We start from the raw sequence: 27,163 nt of genomic DNA on the forward strand, positions 1-27,163 counted from the left end.
TCGTGCTTACGTTAGTACTTACTTGGGTTTGCTTTCAATTATCCTTTTTTCTCACTTTATTAGTTCCGTTTAGTTAATTCGTTCTTTTATTGCCTAATTAGTTCTGTTTAGTTGTTTGTTCTTTCTCGTTGTTTATTAGTTAGTTCTGTTTAGTTAGTTTATTTCGTGTCTTGTGTAATTGATCAATTTTGGTCCATACATATATTATTTAATTTTTGTATTAGAGTAGTTTGATCAATATACACTATTTTTATTTCAAAAATTTCAAAACAGAATTTTCCTTGATATCTTTTTTTTTTTTTTATCCATTCCTCTAGTTGCTTAGTAGAGTTTTTTATTGCACATCCTTGACATAAATTTGATCTCAAGTTTTGTCTTTGCTTGGCCTTCTAGCGTAGACGATTTTATCTTCTATGATTCCTAGTGTACAACATGCATCATACATCCATATGCATTATATGAACTCAAGCTTGTGACTTTGTTGACGGTGATTTTAATTGTACGCTTCATGCTCTCTCTTGAGTTTTGCGAGTTTATTCTTGTTTGAGTTTTGCAAATTTGTTCTTGTTTGAGTTTTGTAATTTTGGTGTTGTTTGAATTTTGCAAGTTTGTGGGTTGTTGAGTTCGTTGTTGCTAAAAGTGAAGTTGAATTAATTTTGAGTTGGATGTTATTGGGAAAGTGTAAGGAGTTGTTGTTGATGTATTGTTTTGCCTAGGCCTCATAATATTGCCATGAAAAAGTAAAAACAAAAACAAAACAAAAAAAACAAAAAAAAAAACAAAACAAAATTTTGTCGTGAAAAAAAAAACAAAAAAAAAACAAAAGACTAAAAAAAATTGAGCGGGAGGACTAGAGCAACTTTTGTCGATAATCTTGTTTGAGTTATAGTTTTCGCATACAAGCTCGCTTTTTCGCGTATGATATGTCATTGGAAAGCTTGTGAAGTGGGGAAAAAGATATATTCATCAGTTTTTGTGATTTTGTAATTGATGTTGATTATTCAGTTTTGGTTTTGGAGTTTGGATTGATTTTGTGCTTGTCATATTCATTTGGCACATTTTAAAAGGGGTTATGTATTGTGGTGATTTGGTGGTTGTTGAGATCTAAATCAGCTTGTGTTTGTTATTGAATTGCATAGTTCTGGCATTTGTGTATTGTGTTTGTTTGGTCATTCGTCCGTAATTGAATAAGCTTGGTTCTTTGCATTGCATGATTGACACTATCTTGAGCTTTCTTTGATTGAGTCGTGTTTAAAGTTTCTTGTCCACTTTAAACGCGTACGTCACTCAGGTTCCACCTTTACAACTCCATTAAGGCACACTTTAAAAGTTTGGAAACTCTACCCATTTGTCGAGAGGTGTACATGAGTGTGCGTGAGGATTACATATATTAGTTTGTTTTGGTGCAGGTATGGCTTCATTGGACTATATCTTGGTTGCGATAAATAAGCAAAGCAAGGATATGCGAGACGAGTTAGGCGGAAAGATGGATAGCATGACATCTCGTGTGGATCAACAAGGTCGAGAGATACATGACCTATGGAGTCAAGTTGATCATGTTCGAGATGACATAGATGATGTTTTGGATGCTCGGATGAAGGCTTATGCAGAGGCCTTGTTAAGGAAGGTTGATCAAAATATGGAAAGAAACTCGATGAGGTTTACGATAAGGTTAATAATCTTGAAGAAAGGGGAAGTCATAGTGATGCTAGACATGAAGAAATGTACCTTGGCAAGCAACCTATGGGCTCAACAATTTTTCTACCATATCGATCTATCCAAGTTGATGATTTTGGCGAAATGCGTCATACTAGTCCAAGGCCTACACCTATCTAAGGACGACAAGGAAGACGGGTTGGTACCAAAGAGTTGCTTAATGAATTTGACTTGGAAGAGGATATCTATGACCGAAGGAGCCGAGGTTGAGTTAATGAGGTTGATGACAACATACAATCCATCAAGTTCTCCACCACCTTTCGTAGGATCGGCTGATCCTAATGAGTTTCTTGAGTAGAAAAGAAAAGTTAAAATGATGTTTGCATGTCATAATTACTCGAAGCGCAAGAAAATTCAGCTTGTTGTTGTGGAGTTTAAGGGGTATGCTCTTGTTTGGTGGGAGAAGGTACAAGCTGATATTGTAAGGTCCGGAATGTCTCCGATTGGATATGGGCATCCTTTACTCGAGCTATGCATGTACATTTTGTGCCCCCACATTATCGGGTGGATCTCCTTCAGAAAATTCAGTTTTTAGTCCAAGGTAGCAAGAAGGTTGAGCAGCAATACAAGGAAATGGAGATGTTTATGATGCGGGCTCAACTTGTGGAAGATTATGAAGTCACCATATATTGGTTTCTCAAAGGGCTGAGGCGTTACATTATGGTTCAAGTGGATATGTATCCTTACAATTCTAATTTGAAACATGTCCAATTTGCTACCAAGATTGAATCTCATGGAAAGCTAGGAGAAAATGTGACCTTTGGAAAAGGATCACCAAATTTCAACAAGTTTGGGGGTAATACGGGATCGCCAAAATTATGGCCCAAATGAGATGATAAGCACACGACCAAGAATGAGCCGCTTAAGGTGGTTAAGCGTGATGAACAAAGGAAAATCAACAAGGATGATTCACCGAACAGAGTAAAGAATGTCAGATGCTTTAAGTGCAAAAGAAAAGGTCATTACGCCAATGCATGCCCTAATGTGCGAACTGTTGTGCTTTGTGAGAATGGGAACTATGTACTTTTGTCGAATGATGAGGGTGAAGATTGGGTACATGAGGTTGAGGCAAATGATGATGAAGCAATCCAAGAGACCAAAGAGCAAGTTGAAGAAAATTCATCGGGGGAGTCTCTAGTGGTTTTGCGAATGCTTGGTGCTGTTTCCAAGGAGTCTGAAAAATTTGTTGATCAGGTTAAGGAGCAACGGGAGAATTTCTTCCATTTTCGGTGTAAGATTGGTGGGAAGCAAGCGTCAATGATCATTGATAATGGAAGTTACACCAATGTCATAAGTTGGTATGTGATAGACAAGCTTGGACTCCAAACTATCAAGCATCTGACTTCGTAACATCTTCAATGGATGAACTCTAGTGGAGATATGAAGATTACTAGGCAAGCCAAAGTTCCAATTTCAATGGGTCATTACAGAGAGGACATCCTTTGTGATGTTACTCCGATGACCGCATGCCATGTGCTTCTTGGCCGACCATGGCAATCCGATAAAGGAATTATCTATGATGGCAAGACTAACAAAGTTAGATTTTATGACAAGGACTACAAGGTAATGATTCTTTCTTTGCCATTCAAAGAGGTTCGAAAAGATCAAGAAAGTTTACGGAGGAAGATGCAAGAAGCTGAAAGCCTTAAAAGAGCTAAAGGAAAAAAATATCCAAAGAGGAAAAGATAGAGTCTACTGCTAAGGGTTCCAACATCCTTCTTTTACTTACCGGATTTTAACGAGAAGTTGGTGACCTAGATCATCAAAAAAGGAGTGTTTTATGTCGTTATGCAAAGATTTATTTCATTCTTATAAAGATAATCTACTCACTAATTTTCTCATTTCCTTTGCTAGGATGCTTGAAGAGATAAATGATGTATATCTGGAGGAACTACCAAAAGGACTACCATCCTTTCACGGGATAGAGCATCAAATTGACTTTGTACCCCGTGCTTCGATTCTAAATTGTCCTCCGTATCGGTGCAACCTAGATGAGAATAAAGAGAATTAAAAAACAAGTCTAAGACCTTCTTGAGAAAGGATGGTTCGGGAGAGCTTATCACTATGTGTTGTTCTTGTTATCATTGTCCCCAAAAAGGATGAAACTTAGAGGATATGTGTGGATTATAGAGCGGTGAATGCAATTACAATTAAGTATCGACACCTAATCCCGCGCATTGATGACTTGCTTGATGATATCAATGGAGCGAGAATTTTCTCCAAGATTGACCTTCGGAGTGGATACCACCAGATTCGTATGCAATCCGGCATGCGTGGAAAACGGCATTTAAAACCAAGCTAGATTTGATGGTTGGTAATGCCATGGTCTAACTAATGCTCCTAGTATTTTCATGCATTTAATGAATCATGTTCTACGTGCTTTCATCGGTAAATTTGTTGTACTCTACTTTGATTATATTCTTGTCTACAATAAAAGTGAAGAGGAACATGTGGAGCATGTGCAAATTGTCTTTCAACGGTTAAGGATAGAACAACTCTATGCTAATTTTAAAAAGTACATATTCCACACAAAGAAGTTGTTTTCCTTGGGTTTGTAGTTAGCGAAGATGGCTTGAAGGTTGATGAAACAAAAGTAAAGGAAACTAAAGAATGGACACTTCCAATGAATGTGGAAGAAATTATGAGGTTTTTGAGAATGTGTGGATTTTTTTGGAGGTTTGTGTCTGGTTTTTGCTTAATCGCTGCTACTCTCACGTCCTTGCTAAAAAAAAGGTCTCTTTTAAATGGGAACAAGCACACCAAGAAGCGTTTAAGACATTGAAAGCAAAGCTTACTCAAGCACCAATACTTGTGCTACCAAATTTTGAGAAGACCTTTGAGCTTGAGTGTGAGCTTCGGGAAAAAACATGGGTGTATGTTTTCTTCAAGAAGGTCGACCCATAGCCTATCATAGTGAGAAATTTGGAGGGGCTACCTTAAATTACTCTAAATATGACAAGGAGTTGTATGAGGTGGTACGGGCTTTAAAGACATGACAAAAAATTTTTATGCCACGAGAGTTTGTGATACACCGATCATGAGACCTTGAAGCACTTGAGGGGGCAACAACAACTAAATCAAAGGCACGCACGATAGGTATTTTATTGAGTCATTTCCATACACCATCAAGTACAAAAAGGGAAAGAATAATCTTTTTTTCGGCAAAAAAGCAAAATTTCCCCTTGTGGTTTGCGAATATTGCTTAAAACCCCCTATGGTCTTAAAATTCCAATTTACCTATCTATGGTTTAAAAAACGTTGCATACTCGCCCTCACACTCAAAATTGGATTGACGGTAACTTTTTTAATATTGACCGTTATGCCCTAACTCTTTCTTCATTATACACACATCCATACATGTTGTAACAACATACATACATACTATAACATACGCCACAACTATTTCGTCTTCCTCAGTCCTCACCGCCGCTGCCGCCGACCTGAGACTCCTCCACTGCTCTATTCGCCTAGCTTCACCAGTTTAATTGGTTGTTTGCATAGTGATTTTAGTGTCCTGTTGTTTCTTCTTAAAGTATATTCTCCTAAATTTCTCATAATACTATAAACAATCTAATTGTGGTTATCAATTAATTTTATTAATTAATCCTCTCCTAATTATATGCACATATTTAAACGTATATATATATATGAATGTACATATATGATTGAGGAGAGGGAAAAAGAGGGAGGTGGTCTGAGTTAATTTATTGAGTTAAAATAAGTCATATCACTCTTTAAGCCTATTCAGCCTGAAATTGAATCAATTTTGTTTGATTTGTTTGGTGTTTGAGACAATTGGGTGTATAGTTTTGGTTGTTTGATGTTGTTCATTCAGCTATGTTTGAATCGATGGCGCCTCATCAACCATGAAATCTTATCTCTTCATTCTCACACACTAAGTGTTCGATAAATTGATTCAACCAAATCATGTGTTGATTTTCACAATCTGATTATGTGGGTTCGACTTCATGTGTTTATTCCTCTCTCCAGCAATGGCGACCCACGCTGGTGTGCTCAAGGTTGGTAAGAAAGGTAGCAATAAAGGAGCTTGTTTCTGGTGCGGCGTGCGTCAAAAAGAATAAGAAGATTTTAGATCTTGACTTTTAGTCAAATTAATATTATGAAGGTATTTTTGTAATTTGACCCCTGTTATATATTATTTTTTTTTATACCAATTGCACTTCAGGTGCATTTTTACCATCTTTGTTAAATATTAACGGAAAGGATATTTTTTGCAACGTTTTCAAAACCACAGATAGGTAAATTGCAATTGTAGAACCATAGGGGGTTTTCAGCCAATTTCGCAAACCACATGGGGATTTTTTGCTATTTTACCTATTTTCTCGGATACACTATCACGCAGGTATGCTTAAGTTTCATACGTGTCCAAGCATTTATTAAGATTTGAGTATGTTAAGAAATTATACCACACTGATGAAGATTTCAAAGATGTGTATGCTTTGTGTGAATTGCATGGGCATGATAAGTATTGCAGACACGAGGGATTTTTGTATTACGATAATCGACTTTGTATCCCAAGATGTTCTATTCGGGAGTTACTAATACAAGAAGTTCACGATGGTGACATGATGGGCCACTTTAGGAAGAATACTACAATAGAAGCTCTTGGAGAGCAATTTTATTGGCCTGAAATGCGTAAGCAAGTTGCAGATTATATTTCTCGATGCGTGTCATGCCTCTAGGCCAAGTCAACACTTAAGCCACATGGACTCTACATGCCTCTTCCACCCCCTGAGAGACCTTGGATTGATATTAGTATGGATTTTGTATTGATTTTACCTAGAACTCCACGTGCTAAAGATTCTATTTTTTTTTTATGGTTGATAGGTTTTCCAAGATGACGCATTTCATTCCTTGTGCAAAGACAAGTGATGCCCATCACATCGCCAAACTGTTTTCCAAGGAGACAATACACCTTCATGGAGTGCCAAGGTCTATTGTTTGAGATCATGATGCAAAGTTTGTGAGTTACTTTTGGAAATTATTGTGGCACGAAATTGATACTATTCTTTTCTCCACATCCTATCACCCCAAAACTGACGGACAAACAGATGCGATAAATCGGGTGTTGGGTAATCTCCTTAGAATTAAGTGAATTCACATGGTAAAAATTGGGATGAATGTCTTCCTTACATTAAATTTGCATACAATAGACATACCCACACAACCAAACACATGTCACCGTTTAAAGTAGTTTATGGAATGAACCCACTAACGCTTACTGATCTTTTACAATTTTCTAGCAATAAGTTCTTAAAGGTTAATGGTAGGGAACGAGAGAGACATATAAAGGAACTTCATAAGAATGTCAAAGAAAGTATAGAAAAATCTACGGAGGTATATGCTAATTACGCTAACCGCAGCCCTAAAGCTGTAATATTGCATCCCGGAGATTGGATTTGGGTTCACATGAGAAAGGAAAGGTTTCCCGCAAGGCGACGTACTAAGCTATCACCCCGATGAGATGGGTCATTACGAGTGCTTGAAAGAATTAATGATAATGCATACCTTTTGGAACTTCCGGATGAATATGGTATTAATCCTACTTTTAATATTGCAGATTTATCACTCCATGATCGAGCCGATGAGGAATCACAACGGTTGATGGCTCAACCTTCTGAAGGGGGAGAGGATGACATTGATGCAAAAATATCGGGACTTGCGATTCCGCATTTTCCAATCGGACCAGTCTCCCGAGCTCGAGCGAAAGCTTGCATTGAAAAATTACAAGACTTGATAAAAAAATTTAGAGAATTGGAGCCCAACCGACGGATTATGTTACAACATGCAAGGACTTGATGGAAAGCCTAGGGCGAGTGTCATGGTTGTAAAAGTTACATTGGAGCTTGCAACGCCTCAATCGGACAACTAACGGAAAAGTTGTACAAACCTAGAAGTTTGCTAAAATAGAGGATTTAATATATAATTATACAAATCTAGGTTTGCACATGCTCAAGTTGGGGGACTGTCATGGACCGAATTGATCAATTACACAAGATACGGAATAAACTACTAAGCAAGACTAACTAATAAAGCAATAAGAAAGAACAAGCTACTAAACGGAACTAATTACGCTAGAAAAAAGAAACAAACTAACTAAACGGAACGAATAAAGCAAGAAAAGAGATAATCGAAACAGAAGCAAACCTAAGTAAGTACTAACATAAGCACGACCCGATACCCTTCTAGCATCGAACCATCCTCCACGAAGGCACCACTTCGGTTGACACTTTAAAGAGCTCTTCCACCTTCCCCAAATGCCACGAACTTGAGGCTTTATACTCAAACCCGAATTGTGAAACTAAACCCCATGAAGCATGCAATAGAATTGCATTCCATAAAATATTAGACTAAAAGAGATAGTATTGGTATCAAGCATAACTTTCCATAAAGAAAATGATCATAAATGATCAAATATTCATAAAAATATATTTCTTTGGTGTGTCTTACCGATCACCCTAAGAGTCCTATTTCTTTGGTGAGATGGGTTTTGTATAAGTAATCTCCCAATGAGTGACACCTAGCTAATGGTCCCCCCCTCTGCATGTGAGAAACACGTGAGATAGACTTATATATATAAGTGGTCCCAAAGGATAGTATCCCCCACTTGTGTCATGGACCGAATTGATCAATTACACAGAACACAGAATACACTACTAAGCGGAACTAACTATTAAAGCAAGAACAAAGAACAAACTACTAAACAGAACTAACTACGCAAAAAAAAAAAGTAACGATATAACTAAACGGAATGAATAAAGCAAGAAAAAAAATAATTGAAAGAGAAACAAACATAAGTAAGTACTAACGTAAGCACGACTCGATACCTTTCTAGCATCGAACCGTCCTCTACGAAGACACCACCTTGGTCGACATTTTTGAGAGCTCATTCACCTTCCCCAAATGCCACGAAATTAAGGCTTTATACTAATACCCTAATTTTGAAACTAAACCCCATGGAGCATGCAATGAAATTACATTCCATAAAATATTAGACTAAAAAAGAAAGTATTTCTATTAAGCATAGCTTTCCATAAAAGAAAATGATCATATATGATCAAATAGTCATTAAAATATAAATTTGTACGGTGTGTCTTACAAAGGAACTAAAGGTACCAATTTACAGGAGTGGGGGAAGGAGAAAGTAGATATATTTTATAATGTGGGATGAATGTAATCTCTTAATGAGTGATAAATAGCCTAATGGTCCCCTCCTTGCATATGAGAGTCATCATGTGAGGTTCTATATTATATAGAAGTGGTCCCAAGGGATGGTCCCCATTTAATGCATGTCCAATCCTAGGTTTATGTAAATTACATATTAAATCCTATATTTTAGCATACTCCTAAGTCTACACAACTTTTCTCTTATTTGTCCAATTAAGGCGTTGCAAGCTCCAACCTCAGCATCCATCGACAAGTCTTCGGCTATTGCAACATGGGCTTTAATTACTTCTCAGCTTTCAAACTTCATCATCAAACTTTGTAATTTTTCAACACGCTTTCTCTTAGGTTCTCGAATCTCATCCGATTGGAGGTTTTGAAACTGTGAATCTTGATGTTCGTACATCCATGTCAACTTGTTACCAGACTTGAGTCTAAGATATTAGGTTTTTCTTATTTGAAAGAATTATATGTAACTGACCCTGATTTCTCCGATATATTTGCTAAATGTAATTCACTTGCATTTGAAAAATATCGTGTACATGATGGGTATTTGTTGTGATAAAATAAATTGTGCATCCTAGATACTCTTTGAGAGTTTTGTTTATTTGAGAAAGTCATTATGGGGGTTTGATGGTACGTTGGTAGGAACAAGACAATTAATTTTCTACAGGAACACATTTTTTGGCCACGAATGAAAGCCGAAGTTGAAGCCACAATTTGTCGGTGTACAATATGCCTCTCTTCGACGTCTACTGTTCATCCACATGGTTTGTATACTTTTCTACCTATTCTTGAATCCCCTTGGGTTATATTTCTATGGATTTCATATTATGTTTGCCTAAGAGTAGGTCTGGTAAAGATTCAATATTTGTTGTGGTTGATCGATTTTAAAAAATGGCATATTTTATTACATACACAAAAAACATTGATGTTTCTCATGTTGCTTCAGTATTTTTCAAAGAGGTTCTTAGATTGCATGGTGTTCCGCAATCCATTGTTTCTGATAGGGATTCTCAATTTTTAAGCTATTGTTTTAAAACACTTTAGGCTAAATTAGGTACAAATGTAATGTTTTCCACATCACACCACCCACAAATTGATGGTCAAACTGAAGTTGTTAATCGAGCTATGGGTAGCTTGTTATGTGCCTTAGTTAATGAGAATTTGAAGAGTTGGGAAGAATGTTCAGCTTATGCTGAATTTCCATATAACCGTATGAGTCATAGCTCTACGAATTGTTCTCTATTTGAGGTTGTTTACGGTTTTAACCCATTAACTCATCTTCATCTTATGCTATTACCATGAAATTAGCTTGTTAGTTTTGATCGAAGAAAAAAACCTAAATTTGTCTAACAACTTCATTCACAAGTTTGAGATAACCTACGAAAGACAGCTGATAAATACCCAAAACAAGCTAACCGTGGGCGCAAGAAGGTTGTATTCAAGATAACAGATTGGGTTTGGCTACACTTAAGGAATGAAAGATTTCCAGAATTTCGAAAGTCAAAACTTACTCCCCGTGGCGATGGTTATTTCGAGTGTTGGAATGCATTCATGATAATGTCTACAAACTTGAAATTCTTTAATAATCTTTCAAAATTAGGGATTCTCTTGTTCTTTCAATTCTGATTTTTGGAGTTCCTATTGAAGTAGTGTCAGGTGAGGGCTAAGTAGTCTCCAAACATCATTTTTAAATTGATTCTCTACGAAAAATCTTCGAGTCAATGCAATGATGGATTCTTTGAAATTGACAAGCTCGGCTTCGAGTGATGGGATCCAACGGGCATTTGAATCCTTGAAGATTGGAAGTCCGCATCATATGATGTAGGAGACGATGAAGTTATTCTGCCGAACAACAAAACTTCTTCAAGAAAAGGGAGATGATATGGTCGTCCAAAGGCCACCTAAACCACTTAGACTAATTACCCGAAGCCTAGTTCTCACGTGGTGCTTATCCGATCAACCATGTGGATCGAGAATCCAAATTATCCGTTGTTATTCCTTGTTTGGTTTAGAGATTTTGTGTTGCGTGTTACTTAGTTCTCGCGCGGTGCCTATCCGATCAACCTTGTGAATCGAGAGCCCAAAGTATCCTTCTATCCATATCCTTTTCATCCCTATCCTTCCACCAAATTCCACATCTTTCTTTTTCTTTATTCCCTGTGGTTTGCGAGTTTCTGAATCATTGGGTTGCATTTGCATCACAATAGTTCGGAATATAGGTGAAAGAAGGGAGAATAAAAAGGAAAAAATGGTGCATAATGTGAATTAACATGAATGATAACCAACCATGAGAATAAGTGTCGGACCTGAAATAAAAAATATAGTTAAAACACAAACAATAGAAGATGATTTCCTAACTATATTCTTTTGCATGGTGAGGAGGTTTTATGCAATATTTTTGAAAGTATAAGGGGGGCATCATGCAATTTTTAAAGTAAAATGGGGATTTACGCTGAGTTTCGAAACCAATAAGAGGTTTTATTGAACGTTTTTCAAAGTTAAATGGAGCGCCATGCAATTGTTTAAGTAAGGAAGGATTTACGCTGAGTTTTGAAACCACAAAAAAGTTATGAGCAATTTTGCCTAAAATTTTTTATACTCCGTCCGTCCATATCTATCTATCTATTTGCTTTTTGCACAAAGTTTTAGAAATATTAGTATTATATTGGGATGTGGTAGAAATAAAAGTTAAAAAAACAAAAGTAACCTTATTAGTATTGTATGATATAAAGGTAATGACATTTGTGAATATATTGTAAATTTGAATGATATTTGTAATATTAGGTAGATAGTACAATAACTAAAAAAAATGAATATTTTGTTATGGGACGAATCAAAATAGAAAATAGGATAGATGGTTAAAGAACAGATTGAAGTATTACCAACATAATTTCTTATACCCATAATAAAAGAAATAAATTCATCAAAAAATGAAATATGAAACATGTTAATTTTTACCTTTTAATTTGTACTATTCAATTAGTACTATTGTTAATAAAAATAATATTCCATTGGTCTATATTATTTATGTCATTTCGTAGCTAGGGAGATTAAGCAATAATACTTCCTCTGTCCTTATTATATATATATATATTTGTAATATATTATAGCTAAGGAGATTAAGCAATAATACTTCATCTGTTCTTATTATATATATATATATTTGTAATATATTATACATTTTTTATTAGTTAGTGAGAATATGTAAAATGATTTTAATATATATATTTTTTCTTATAAGTACAAAATAATAAATATTTTTGTAAAAATTAAAAATATTTTGATATCTGTATATAATTTTTTTTTACTAGAATATAAAATAAATATTTTTGAATAGGACGTGCAAAAATAATACAAAAATCCATTGAGTTGAAACGAAAAAAAGTAATATTTTAATATAAAAATAAAGTAGATAAAAAATAGCATGCATTTATTATAAAAATTATTGAAAAATTAATAAAAGATAATGATCAATTAATTATTATATATTAAAATATAAATAATGAAATTGTGAATGTATAACAGAAAAAGGAACTCAAATAAATATTCCGAGCAAACAAAGAATTTAAAAAATAATTATTCAAATTTAAAATCCAAAATACAAATAGAATATCCAAAAAGAAAAAAATGGTAATACAAAAAGGTATATATTCAACTAAAAATTGGTAATGCTAAATTTCCTTAAGGGTTAAAATGTAGTATTGACACTCTCCCATAACATTATTAATATTATTTTTCTGAATTGTCGTTAAAAATATACTTATTTTATATATTAAAAAAAAATTATTTTTATTATTTAAATTTAACAAATAATGACTTTTTTTTTTTTTTTTCTTACTCCACTTTTTATTATGTTTTTAATAAAACTTACTCTCCACACTATCCAAATGTATCATTTCTAATAAATTAAAAAATAATAATATTTTATTAATTTTTAAAAGTGAATAAAATAGTTTTAATATTTTGTCCATTTTAATTTAATGTATACATATTTATAATTTATATAAAAATTTAAAATATATTGGTATTAATGTGTAATTAGATTTTACTGTAACAGAGAATTAATATTTTTGAATGAAAGAGACAAAATAGTAAAAATAGTATTTTCAGCTAAGAAAAAACTGAATATAATATAGTTTTTATTTAAGATTTTTTTTAAGGGTAAACTGTTTTTTTAGTCCGTAACTGAACCATTTATCATTTTAGTCCCGTAGGTAGAGTCTGTCGCAAACTAGTCCCATATGTGAAAAATTTTCGCTATTTTAGTCCTCTGACGTCGGAGACACCCGCGTGGCTCACCGGAAGCTATGTGTCCGCCAGGTGGATTTTATTATTATTTTTTTATTTTTCTATTTTTTTTTAAAAAAAAATTGATTTTAAACTTATTTTTAATTGTATTTGCTTTTTTAATTTTTTTTTATTCAGTCCAATTGAAAAAAAAAAATTAAAATAATAAAAAATAAAATCCACGTGTCCGTCAGGTGTCGCTGATCTGGCGGAACACTTGGCGGACACGTGGCTTCCGGCGAGCCAAGCGAGCGTCTCCGGCGTCGGATAACTAAAACAACAAAAAAATTTTTACTTATAAGACTAGTTTGTGACAGACTTACCGAACTAAAATGACAAGGAAGTCTAGTTACTGGATTAAAAAACACTTTACCTTTTTTTTAATATTAAAATATTACTCCATTTATCCACTTGAAAAATAAATATTTATTTTTTATACTAAATTAATAAATATTCTATTTTAATGATAGTTAAGGATAATTTTTTATCGTAAAAATCCTTATGATATATAAAATTAATGTTAGAATATTAATATATAAATAAATATATATATGAAATTATTTGTAATGTGTATTGAAAAAAATATTAAGAAAATAAATAATTTATAGGATTATTTAAATAATACTACTTCCGTACTGCCACATATGATCCTTTTTTGGTACGACCCGCCCTTTTCCATTTTTAGTAAACTTATCACTCTTAAATATACTTAACAAATATAAATCAATTTAATTAAACTTCTAACATCTTATACGTAGGACCTATTCAAAATTCCTTTATTTCTATTTCTCTCATCAATTAACAAATATTTTTATCTACTTTTAAAACTCCTTATTTTTTATAAAACTAATTTATGGTAACGATAATAAATAAATATATTATTTTATTCATTTGTATTGTATAAAATTTTATTGTTTACAAAATGATATATATGGTGCATATATTTTATTGAGATATAATTCTTAAAATATTAAGGATGTGTTCGGTTGAGAGATTTGGTCCAAATCTCACTATTCATCCAAAATTCCCCCCCCCCCCCAAAAAACATCAAATGAAACATCTATTTTTTATTTTTTATATTATACTAAAAATCAATTTTACATTCAAAACATCACATCATCACCTATTTATATCACATCATACAACTATTCAAATTCAAAATTTTACTATTCAAATCCCAACTCAAAATTCAAACATCCAAACAAACACACCCTTAAAATACTAACAATACTACACATATAAAAAATAATAAAATATTATTTTAATTTATTATTAATAACTTAATAATATATACACATATAAAAAATAATAAAATATTATTTTAATTTATTATTAATAACTTAATAATATATAAAATACCATATCCTGACGAAAAACTTCATCGAGAGTAAAAAATAACAAAATATATAATTATTTTTTTAATATTTTCATCTAAACAAATTTACATAAATTAAGCTAAAGAGGGACCAGGGAGTAGCAATAGGTACGAGGGTAGGAAAGGAATTTAACACCAAATGACGGCTCACATGAAAGAATAATCTACACGTACAAACAACAAAGGCTGAGAAGATCCGATGACACGCGTCGCGTATCGCACCGCTCAAAATCTCTTGAGCCAACCATGAATCGACAGCGGCTGTGACGAAACCGCCGTGGTATTACAAAACCACCATCACAGTGCATCTAACGATTGTTTATGTTTCCGAATGCGCAAACACACACACACACGCGTCCAACAATTCCAAAAATCTTCTCTTCTCTCTCACCCTGCGCAGATTTTGATTTGATTTTTGTCTTCCTTGTTTTCCGGTGGTAGGATGGGGAGGGGAAGGGTGGAGCTGAAGAGAATTGAGAATAAGGTGAACCAGCAGGTGACCTTCTCCAAGAGACGATCTGGACTGCTGAAGAAAGCGCGCGAGATCTCCTTGCTCTGCGACGCTGACGTCGGATTGGTGATTTTCTCCACAAAAGGAAAGCTCTTTGAGTACGCGACCGATTCGTGGTGAGTAAAATTTGGGGTTTTGCGTTGTTTTACCTTCGGTTTTTCGTACTGCGCAGGCGTTAGATTTGTTGTATGTTATTTTTTGTTCATGAAATGGTTGCTTTGTTTGTTTGCGTTTCGACACCGGTTGGAATTTGTTGCTGATTTTTTTTGTTGGGTGTTTTATTTTTTATTTTTTTGTTTTTTTTTTTTAGCCTTGTTTTTCAGAATTTGTGCAGACTTAGAATAATAGTTTTATCATTCTACTTATTATTATTATTATTATTATTATTATTATTATTATTATTATTTTTCATGCAAACTATTATCCTTTAAGATATTCACCTGTTTTTATGTTCTGATTTTTTAATATATTCTAAGTCTTCTCTTGAATATTAATCTATGCAGCAGTGAAAAGTGAAGAATTATCATCTGAGGTGTTAAAATGAAGTTTTACTTTCCCATTATCCAAATCTTATCATTATTTTGCTTGGTAAAATAAGAGGCTACATTCAAGTTCTTGCAAATACATTTTCGATCAATCACATAATGATAAAGCTCTATTTTGCATTTTACAGACCCTGATTTAGGAATCAAATCTTAATCATTAAAACTAAGGTTGTGTTTCTTTTGAGTTAAGACTTGCTCGTTCGGTTCCGAACCCCCGGTTCGAACCGTCCGTTTCTGATTTGTGAACCGGCGGTTTCGGTTTGAACCGAAATCGGGCTCAAACCGAACCGAAATCGTCAATCCGACGGTTCGATTTCGATTTGTGTTTGAGCCAAACTGTAAACCGCCGATTTACGGTTTGAACCGGCGGTTTATGCCTGCCCAAACCGGCGGTTCGGGTTTGAACCGCCGGTTTGGAACCGAATTGAACCGGCGGTTTGGATGAGTTTATCTTTTTAAAATGAACGGTCAAGATTAATTTATGCAGATCCGACTGCCTATATTTGATGAAACAAACCGGTGGTTTGAACCGAAACCGGCGGTGTTGACGGTTTTTTTTTTTTTTAAATAATTCTAATAGTATGATTTAATTTAAAAATTAACTTATTAAATAATTGTATACATTATAATTGTATTCTTAATTCTTAATTAATAAATTGATAAATAATTATTTTATAAAAATGAAGTATTATTTATATAACTCTTTTACAAAAATACAAAGATTCAGTAAATTAAAATCGAAATCAAAATTAATAGTAAAAATTAATATTAAGAAAAAATCAGAAAAAAAAGTAATATAAATCGGCGGTTCAAACTGTAATTGGCGATTTTTAAACTGAAATCGTCGGTTTATAAACCGTAATTGAAACCGTCAAATTGTAATCGAAATCGTCATTCGGACGGTTCGATTTCGGTTTGAAATTCTGACAAATCGTAACCGGCGATTTGAACCGTTTAGGCAAATCTATTTTGAGTGGTTTGAGAGAAATTTGGTTTGAGTTTGGATTGAGTTTGAATTTTAGGTTAAGTTTGATTTTTTGTGTTCCTTCGGTGTTATAGGTTTGATAGTTATTAATTATATAGTTATTAATTATATTAAATTAAATAAATTTAGGGTGTGTTTGTTTGGGTATCTGGAGTTTGAGTTGGAATTTGAATAATAAAAATTTTGAATTTTAATAGTTGTATGATGTGATATAAATAGACGTTGATGCGAATTAAAATTAATTTTTAATATAATATAAAAATAAAAGAATTGGTGTTTGATTTAATATTTTAGAGAAAAAAAATAGGAAGAATAGTGAACTTTAAAATCCAATTTCCCTGACAAACACACCCTTAATTTATTATTTTTAATTATTAATATATTAAAAAAATAAGACAAAAACCACCGATTTAACCCAAAAAAATTCTCCTACCGCCGCCGCCGCACCTCCCCTTCTTCTCCCTTTTTCATTTTCTTCTTCTTTCTCTTCTTTTCCCTCCTGCTCATTTTATTCTTCGTCCCCTTTTCTCCCTTCTTTTTTTTTTTCGATTCTCCCTTCTTCTTCCTCCTCTTCTTCTCCCGTGTACTAGTGGACCTTCAGCCGTCATTACAGTTTGGGCGTCCGCCCTTCCGCCATCGTCGAGCATGTTGCGGGAATCATTCCGTCGCCGTCGCACGAAACCTATTCAAAAGGCTTGTGGGTATGCTTTGTCTCGTGAACGGATTTGTGTTGGGGTTGGCTGTGTGTCATAAATTCAATTTTTATTTTAAACAAAAATAAAAAATAAAAAAATCGCTAATTGAAGGGTGTGTTCAGGCCTACAGGATAGGGCGCAGAGATGGTCGGATTAGGCATGGTTTCGCGCCTCTCTCACCCTCTACAGTCTTTGTACAGTAAGTTCGGCGGAAATTAGACAAAAGAAACACACCCTAACTAACAAGTGTTAGCCAATTCGTATCCTTAAATTGTGTTTGGTTTGTGTTTTGCTTTTGAGATTTGAATTAAGTAATGTTTTTATGAGAAAAATAATCTATTTTCATATAAAATTATAAGGACTGTATATTAAAGAAATAGAAAAAAAGAAAAAAAAGAAAGAAAGAACCGAGCTTGAACATAAAAAATAATGGTTCTCTTTTTCAAATGAATGTCTCCTCCTATGTTAGTGTGTAGCTTTTATCATCTGCACTAAGCATTGTTTCTAAAGCTGAACATAAAATATGATATATTGTTTTCCAAAATTTTCTCTCAAAAAATAGTTGAAACAAATATAGAGGCTGCATAGTTTGAACTAGAAAGGCAATAAACTGACATCTGAATCTTCAGACAAGTTGAACTGTATTCATAATATAGCTTGGAGCAACACCTTAATATTTGATCTTTAATGTCTTTTTGCAGCATGGATAGAATCCTTGAACGCTATCAAGCACATGTGGGCGTTGACAGGCCAACGAGAGCATCGGATCATCTTGAATCACCGGTAATAATTTTCTTGGAAAGATTGAATCTGTATGAGTGATATTTGGATTAACCAGCATAAAAGATTTAATATCCTCTAAACCTTCGTAATTCCTAACTCTTACATAAATTATATTTGAAATTTTGTTCTGGACAGACTAACATTCTTGTTCTAGATAGTTTATGAATCCTTCAAGTTAGCATTCTAGTCTTCAATTTAACTATCCTTTTAGCATAAATAATGAATCATCAGTGCCCTTAACTAATCTAGCTCTTCCAGTCGTGTTAGTTTCCCTATCATCATGATTCTTAGAGATTTCAGTTGCAGGCTTTGCAAACTCTGTATATAATTCCTCCCTTTCATATATAAGCAGCGGCACAAGAACTGCTGGTATATATATTTTTTGTTCTGCTACCAGTTCATAGAGGTTTCCTCCATGGTTCATTGTTGGCTGACCTTAGGATTTGCTTTCCCTTGGAACAAGTTTCAAAGAGTGACTATCTCTTATACTATATGTTGGAGTGTGTGCGACAGGGAGGAGTGTGATGCCGAGGATCCTCTCCCGTTGGAGTTAATCCAAAATAAATGCTTAAATGTGATACGTAGTAAAATATGAATATTTATTGAATAGGGAAAATAGCAAAAGAACGGAATATCTTCCCCCGTTGGAGTTAATCCAAAATAAATGCTTAAATGTGATACGTAGTAAAATATGAATCTTTATTGAATAGGGAAAATAAGGTTGATTTCCAAAACCCTAGATGATCACTAAGATTTGTTGACTCTAACATATTTAAAGACTTTCTTATTGGGCCCTAATGGCCCAATAATCTTATTATTAGACCTAATAAATTAATTAAATATAAATTATAAAATACTTAATTTAATAAAGTGCTACCAACAAATTAAAAGTGCTACTATCAACTTAAAGTGGGTTGATTCCCTTTGATCGACCGCGAGTAAACTACTAGCAGTCGATCCTCCCGACATTGCCGGGATTCATCGGTATAATTGCCTCCCCCGTGAAAACGCCTTGTCCCCAAGGCGGAGAGTTAAAAATTGTTGTTGGAGCTCCTCCTAAGTGAATCACGCTGTGCCTTGTTATTCCAAACCAGGCCACCAAACAAGAACTTCTGGCTCCCCATTTAAACCCAGCTGCTCCACTAAAATCTCGTTTGGTGAACAGCCTGGCGGGAGCCCTATATCCACGTATAAACCTTCTATAATATTATGTCAAACCCAGGAGACCATGAATTCCCCAAGCCGAAGTTAGAGTAGGTTATGTTTGAACTGCACACACCTTTCCCGGATCCATAACGACCCCTATAGTGGAAACAACATGATTTAAACACTCCACCTCCATATATCCGAATGGACATTTTTTCTTGTTCTCCGTAAATTGAGTCGTCTGAAACAACTCCATCACAAACATCAAATGCCTTATGTGTTCATCTCATGTATGGCTATATACCAATATGTCGTCAAAGAAAACGAGTAAAATCTTACGCAGATACAGTCAGAATAGATCATTCATCGCAAACTGGAATGTCTCCACTGTATTAGTGACCCCAAAAGGCATTACTAAGAACTTATAGTGTCTGTTGTGCGTGCAAAACACCGTCTTTGGTACATCTTCCTCTTGAACTCGAATTTGGTGGTACCCAAAATGTAGGTCTATCCTTGAAAAGACCATTGATTCAACTAGCCATCTAAAATTTGATGAAGTGTTGGAATTGGATTTCACCTTTTTCAACTCACGAAAATAATACGAAATCTCCTTTCATCTTTCTTCTTTAATAATAGCACTGGACTCGGGAATTGGTTTGAACTTGGGTGAATGATCCCTATTGTCAACATCTTTTTCACCATGCGTCAAATCTTATGCTTGCAAGTGACCATAACGATAAGGCCATACGGATATCATACCAGAACCTTATTGGAATTTTATACGATGATCATTCTCGCATCTTGGTGGTGATCTTCCCGACTCCTCAAACCTGTTTGGATACTATTCCGATACTTTCTTGCGATCCACCCGGCTTGCACTGTTGGCTAACATTGTTGATATGGCTCATCGGGTCTCTACGCAACTCACCGGTTCCGTCACTAAGCCCAATAGGGTTGGCTCTCCCTGAAGGGTCATAAGATCCTTTCCATGGTTATATGTCACAGTAATAGTTTCCTAATTGACTTGTACGCCGCCCAAAGTTTGCAGCCACGCAACTCCTAATATGACATCCACACTAACAAGCGAAAATGTATAACGATATCCCCACCAATTCTTGCGACACGAATTTATGACTCGCACAACCATCTAAAAATATTGCCACTTGTATTCCATTGAGCATTTCATAAACCCTAATAGCTTGTGTACCCGTGAAGTCCGCTAGTGAATACAAGAATAGGGATATATCCTGATGCGAACTTGCCTATGACGACAATTCGGATCGAATTCCACGGGAATAAGTAATAATAATATTGGAAAGACTTGGATAGAATAAGGGATGGATGGATATATATATATATTAATGGAGATAACCTGGATTCTCTTGAATTGAGACGTAGTCGGAAAGGCAACATGAGAGATCAAGCTCACGTCTCACAATCCTCTAAACAAACCGACAATACAAGCTAAGGCACAAATAGTTCCAGTACTATTCGAGAGACCACGACTTGTTTCAAATCACTTGAATGCACAAGAATCGGTCTTGATATAAAAATCAATTTATAAAATATCTTTGTTGAAATGAATAATCCTTACAATGATAATCATGGGACCTTTTATAGAGGAGCCATGAAAATTAATACAAGAAAGTGCACTCCTAGAGGAAATAAAATCATATAGATTATAATCCCATGATTATTGGTAATCCCTTAATCTATGGAATTCCTTCAATTAGGAGATATTGATTTATGGGATCCCTTCAATTAGGGATAGTAATTTAGGGGAGGTCCGATGCCTTGTAAGATGCTCATGGCCTTATGGTTTGGGATTTGTGGTCCAATTCCAGAAGAATGCATGGTTTATTTTCATCCTCAGTGTAGAATTCAGCAATGGCATCCACTTGAAGTTTGGCACACTTTGTAATTGCCAATTGAAATTTACGGGCTCGGCTCCTAGTGATTGGTCCAGGAGGACTATGATTGAGTCAGATTCCATCACGATGGTCACATGATATCTACTGTGTTCCCCCTCTGTCCCCCTATCTCTAATTCCTGACAACTTACTATCTCCATCATCCACTTGTTCTACCCCGGGGTCCCACGACTTCCCTTCGTCCATGATTAGCGTATGTATCTGTTTCATTGGGCACGCATAAGTCGGTCTGTAGGGATGTTTGCATCGATCACACCATGATGAATCATCGTGCCTGGATCAAAAGTTGCATAACCAATTCAACGCCCTTCCTTCCATGGCCATCCTTACTAATAGTACTTGACGATTCCCTATGACATCGTGTAGTCAAAACTGATGCTTTGCCTTTCCGATCCAACTGATTCTATCAGCACCATTAAATATTGGCAGCGTTATATTTGAAATTGCTACTGGGTTTGCGATGGCTAGCGGTTGGCCTTCTGTCGGTGGCGCGCTAGGTTTGTGCCTATTAATCACAATCGAGGATCCTGTGGGGTCATTGGCCATAATCGTAGGACGGTTAGTACCACCCTGCAAGGTTGCCATCAACTCATGAATTGCTTAGTCATCTGGTTTTGTATAGCCCCTATCTAAGTTTGCATCCGAGTCTGCGCTGTCTTAACCACATCCACTTGTTGTCGCGTCTCCTCATGTGCTGCAACCAAGGCAGTTACGTTATTTTCTAACGCGTTGATACGGTTGTCCAAATAAAAATTGGATGTTTGATTTGATGTTTTTGGAAGGAAAAGAAAGTTAGAATAGTAAAATCAGAAGTAAAATCTTACAAATCTTTATTGAATTGAGAAAATAGCAAAACAACGGAATATCTTTCGTCCCAACCAAAAGAGCTTTCAAATTTGCTCTTACAACATTCTTTTTGTCCAACAACCTTTTCATCTAATAACCAAATAAGAAGGAGAGTATTAAAAATCCAACAAGTTCGTTAAAATCTCATTTGATTTTTGCCAAATAACACTTGGATGATATATCCATTCAAATAGACACAATCTAACTACAATGTCATAATATTTAAAATAATAAAAAATTATTTTCCTTAAGCTCATAAACTAGTTTATAGAAAAATTAGAGTTTCAAACTCATTTCACAATTTCTATAATTTTCAACTTAAAATACCATATAATAATTTTCGCATAAGCCTCAAAGAATATTATAATCAACTTTTTAAAAAGAAATTAGCAAAATCTAATACTTTTAGAACAAATCCATTTGAAAAATATCATATGGACTCAACAAATGAGTTTAAAAATTATAACATATCATTTATCTAAATTTAATCTTACTCACCTTAAAAGAAGAGACCAAATGGAGAAGAAAATCGGCCTATTTCATTTTTAGGCCCAAAATGGGCCAAATCAAAACTCATATACTACCACACTCAAATTAAACCTCTTTAACACTTTAAAATATCACAAATGTCCAAATAAATTAAGCCCAAAATAAAATTGTCCGACTACCGGCGAACTTCTGGCAATTATTTTTACGGGGTATTACAATATAATTTATGGTATATTGGCGAGGCAAGCCAATTATGAATAAAAGTACGTCCAAGTTCCGAAAATTTATGAGTGAAGTGGAACCGTACTGAATATAGGAAGAGTATCAAATTCAAGATTAACAAACTCGATTCTCAAGTTAATTTTTGTCATTCCAACTTGCCAATTCCATGCATCCAAATTGCAGGAAATTCTATATATTTCACCTTCCATTGTGACAATAAATCATAGTAGCGTTCCAAAAATGTACCTTTGGGCAGCGAAGTTGCAGTTTAGAGCATGCAAAGGTCAAGGCCCGAATGGAAGCTTTGCAGAGAAACGAAAGGTCTGGATTATTTTCCTTGTCTAGTTCCACTTTATTATATATATTATATAGGCAAAGCATTCCAGCTTATCTTACGTACTAATCTTCCTCTCCTAATCAAGCAGGAACATTATGGGAGATGACTTGGATTCCTTAACTCTGAGGGAGCTGCAAAACTTGGAACATCAAGTTTGTGGATCTCTTAAAAGGATCAGGTCTCGCATGGTCAGTACTAATTAATTGTAGTTGTTATTTGTATTTTTAGATCACATGCTGATTATAATACTAGCTCTTTTCGTATTTGAAGTGAGCATGTCATATACTTGAAGACTCATAATTATAATTGAATATGGTATTATGAAAACAGCATATCATGCATCTGTAGACACCATATTTAGATACAAATACATAAGCAATATCTTCGTAATAGTTTTACTATTGAACAGACTATTTTAATACTAATCAACATCTTGTTTATTTTTAGATCAGGTATCCTATCCTATATATAGTTATTCAACATATCCAATAATTATAGTCAACAATTTATACACTAACATACACTTAGGGGGGGGTGTTTTGATGATTTTTGGGTTTGTTTTTATATTTTGGAGGTTTTTTGGATTTGCACTTTTGTGTGTGTGTGTGTATGTGTTAAATGAGAAGGAGATGGTATGTGGATGGATTTTGAGAATGTGATTATTGTGTAAGTTGGTTGATGATGCTAAAATAAAGAAAAAGCATGTAGTGAAGTATTTTGAACACTATATATCAATAAGCATTTATTTGATTATGGTTTGGAATTGTTTTGAATTGAAATGTTTATTTGAGTTTTTGTTTAAATAATATGTGATATTTTGTGAAACAAAATATAATATTTTTATTGAAAACTATAAAAAATAATAGTATTGATTTCAATTTAAAATTATAAAAGAACAAATCAAAAAATATTCGATACATTAATTTTATAGATAATAAATTTTGATATAATAGAGATGACTATATGTATATACCTACATATGGTCAACATAATTCAATTTAGTAAAAAATGGAAAGCTTAGAGTATATATTTATTTAAGAAAGAAAAATATAGATGAAATTGTAACTATACAATAAATGTTAAAAATATATGAGATAAATAATTAAAATATGGGAAAGGGAATTTTATGTGAGATGAATAATTTTAGAATGTGGATAAGGGAATTTTGACAGCATAATACACTCTTGGTCCTAACTCAAATATCTTTTACTTTTTTTTTTTTTGTTTTCTTTTTTTTTTTTTTTTTTTTTTTTTAAATTGAAAAGTAACCTCATTTTACCTTTGACAAAATGATAGAATATCATATAAGAATTTAATATATTGAATTAAAGATTATTTCAAAATCAACATCTTGCTGATTTTTCATCATTAACACGAAATTTGCCTTCATTATCATGGATGTGTTGAGTTTTTATTTTATTTTTCTTAGATATAATGTTTTAAATCTAATAGACGTTAAGTGTGATATTTTTAAGAGAAATATCTTATACTAATATATTGCAAGGTACAAAAGTAAAATTAAAAAATGAAAACATGCACACCTATATGATTCTTTAGGTCGTTAATTTTTGATACGTATAATTTTTCTTTATCTCACAGAACCAACAAATGCATGAAGCCATTTCTGAGTTGCAGAAGCAGGTGAGAATCAGTTAACCCTTTCTATGAGTTTAAATATTTTCACCATGCAAAGCTTGTATACGAAAATTACGTCTGTTTTTTTTTTTTTTTTTATATTATTAGTATTATTAAATTGTGCAGTTAATTACAATAAGGCATGCTTACTTCCCTTAATTAATTAAGATTTGTCCTTACACTTTTAACTTTCTGTAACTGATAGAATGTAATAGGTGCATAAATTATATGAAACGGTGGTTAGAGTGTTGATTAAATCAAATGGTACTATGCTGATTCGATTCTGTAACATATAATCAAGAAAGATTCTATATAACACAATACATAATTGTATCATATAAAAGCATGTTGTATTGAATTTAATAATATACTCTATGTGGAAGTATATCACGTGCTTTCAATATATGTGCTATGTGGAATAATATTACGTGTTGGCAATATATGTGCTATATGAAACTATATCATATGCTGTCAAATATATACTATTTGTCTTGATTATATATGTTGATTGAGTCAAATGAATACAATATTTATTTGACCGAATCGGCACCCTAACCGGTCCGGTCATATAGAGATTGAAAACTGATCCCCATTATATGGATCTAGATTTGAATTTAGTAAAAGTAAAATTGTTCATTACTTCCTTATGGTTTCGAAGCTCAGCTTAAATTCCCTATTTACTTTAAAAATTTTATATCGCCCCCTAATACTTTGACAAGGCTGTTCTTATTATTACTTCAACATCATATTGTAATAGTACCGAACTTTTCTATTTCAGGATAAGGCACTGCAGGATCAGAACAATTTGCTCGCAAGAAAGGTATCATCTCATTTAGTTAACACAATTGCTAGTTTTCATATAAAGACAGTGTTAGCTAGGGCTGTAAGTCTGAATCAATATAAGAAAAGGAGGTTTTTTAATATTTACAATATGCAATCGAATTAGGAATTTCGAGTTATTTATTTATTTATTTAACTTTTTGACTATATTGGATATTGGTTCATATTGATTTTGAGTTCTAAAAAACCCTCAATTTACCTGATTTGAAAAAAATAAAATAAATTAGAAGGCAGATCCGATTTGATGCAATGTAGTAAAGATATTGTATATGTTTATTATATATGCTGATTTAGACAAATAATTTATTTAAGTGTATTGAAATATTAAGTGTTATAAGCTGTTTTGAAAGAAATTTTGTTTTATGATGTAATAATTTTGTTTTAAAATAATGATTAGATATGATGCTTGAATGATAAAAATGAGCATTGAATTCGATAATTTTTTGTAGAAAATCAATTTAGCAAATTCTAGGAAAATGACAATCTATAGTAATTATCCGATACAAGGAGAGTTTCATTTGATTGATACAAACAATGCAAGTTATTTAAGAATGTCTTTGAAGGTTTGACATCAATGTCCTAAACTGAGCTGAGCTGAACTATATATATATATATAAATATATCTAAAGCAGAAAAAGGAGAAAGAGACAGAATCATCATCCGCCACTCCAGAAGAGCAAAACAATTCAAGACCATCATGTTTTGATTTGCTGCAGCCTATGAACACTCTGAATTTCAGGTTCGTAATAATATTCGACACATGAATATTTACATGTATAGCTATAAAAATAATAAAAATTAAATAAATCAAGCCTCGGTTTGAATTGAATATTTTACTTCCACATCTATGCATACATAATCATCTTTGTTTGGTGTACAGTGAAACAGTTGAAGCTCAAAGCAGCAGCGCAGAGCAAGTGGAAGGAACCACTATTCCCCTCCAAAATCAACCCTCTGATTTGGAATTGGTTCCATGGATGTTACATCGATCTGGTGAGTAATATATGGCTGTTGAACCAGTATTTGATTTGATTTGATTTGTGTCGTGGCTTAGATTGTTCTATTGAACTTCAAAATATGTATGTATGTCTGTAAGCATATAAGTATCCATGTTGAGGAAATTCTCCTCCCATGAGATTGTTTTATTGAACTTGAAATATTGGAAGGGAGATCATACCTGTTTTAGAATGAACTAATGAAATATTTTGTACAAGTCTCTTATTTTTACTCGGCAAAAGTATTATATATTATATGAGAGTTGTGTTAAATTATTAACTTTTGTGAGTGAATAGAGTATATATATTATACGGTCTCTCCGTCCAGTTAGAAAGTATAAATATTTTTATTTTGAAACGTCTAATTACAAAGTAAATATTTCATTTGCAAAGGTATGCTTAATTATAATATTATATTATATAAAACCAATAAAATATAATTTAAATGTAAAATATATATATATATATATTTAATATTAAAAAAAAAAATACAACAGTAAGTCACAATACATCCGTCGTTGCCATAATATTATGTGAGAATTGATCTTACGAAGGGTAATCTCGTTGGACTACATGAAGTCTTTGAATAACCTAACGAATTTGCTAACGTAAGAGTTAAACGAAGATCAACTTTT

General features: G+C 33.5%; 1 protein-coding gene across 5 annotated transcripts; it reads left to right on the forward strand.

Moving 5' to 3' along the window:
* Nucleotides 1–14,874: 14,874 nt before the first annotated feature.
* Nucleotides 14,875–26,746, forward strand: LOC127263002 (truncated transcription factor CAULIFLOWER A-like). 5 transcript variants are annotated; one of them, XM_051291907.1, is made up of 9 exons: nt 17,020–17,345; nt 17,428–17,504; nt 18,007–18,088; nt 22,978–23,042; nt 23,147–23,246; nt 24,658–24,699; nt 25,472–25,513; nt 26,163–26,272; nt 26,414–26,746. In XM_051291907.1, the coding sequence occupies exons 1-9, from the start codon at nt 17,256–17,258 to the stop codon at nt 26,532–26,534; spliced, it is 729 nt and encodes a 242-aa protein (XP_051147864.1). In that variant the 5' UTR covers nt 17,020–17,255; the 3' UTR covers nt 26,535–26,746. The 5 variants fall into 5 exon arrangements, with proteins under 5 accessions (XP_051147862.1, XP_051147863.1, XP_051147864.1 ...); XM_051291908.1 differs by having other exon boundaries at nt 17,024–17,311; nt 17,436–17,504; XM_051291905.1 differs by lacking the exons at nt 17,020–17,345; nt 17,428–17,504 and adding an exon at nt 14,875–15,196.
* The last annotated feature ends 417 nt before the right edge of the window (nt 26,747–27,163 follow it).

The sequence above is a fragment of the Andrographis paniculata genome, unplaced genomic scaffold (assembly GCF_009805555.1).
Source record: "Andrographis paniculata isolate CXL003 unplaced genomic scaffold, ASM980555v1 Contig66END, whole genome shotgun sequence".
Lineage (NCBI taxonomy): Eukaryota > Viridiplantae > Streptophyta > Magnoliopsida > Lamiales > Acanthaceae > Andrographis > Andrographis paniculata.

Bases quoted from the DNA above. Each gene is read 5' to 3' on its own strand.
- LOC127263002 (XM_051291905.1), top strand. From the start codon at position 15,012: ATGGGGAGGGGAAGGGTGGAGCTGAAGAGAATTGAGAATAAGGTGAAC. The intron at 15,197-18,006 runs GTGAGTAAAATT...GTCTTTTTGCAG, and splicing joins GAGTACGCGACCGATTCGTG to CATGGATAGAATCCTTGAAC. The intron at 23,247-24,657 runs GTCAGTACTAAT...TTTATCTCACAG, and splicing joins AAAGGATCAGGTCTCGCATG to AACCAACAAATGCATGAAGC.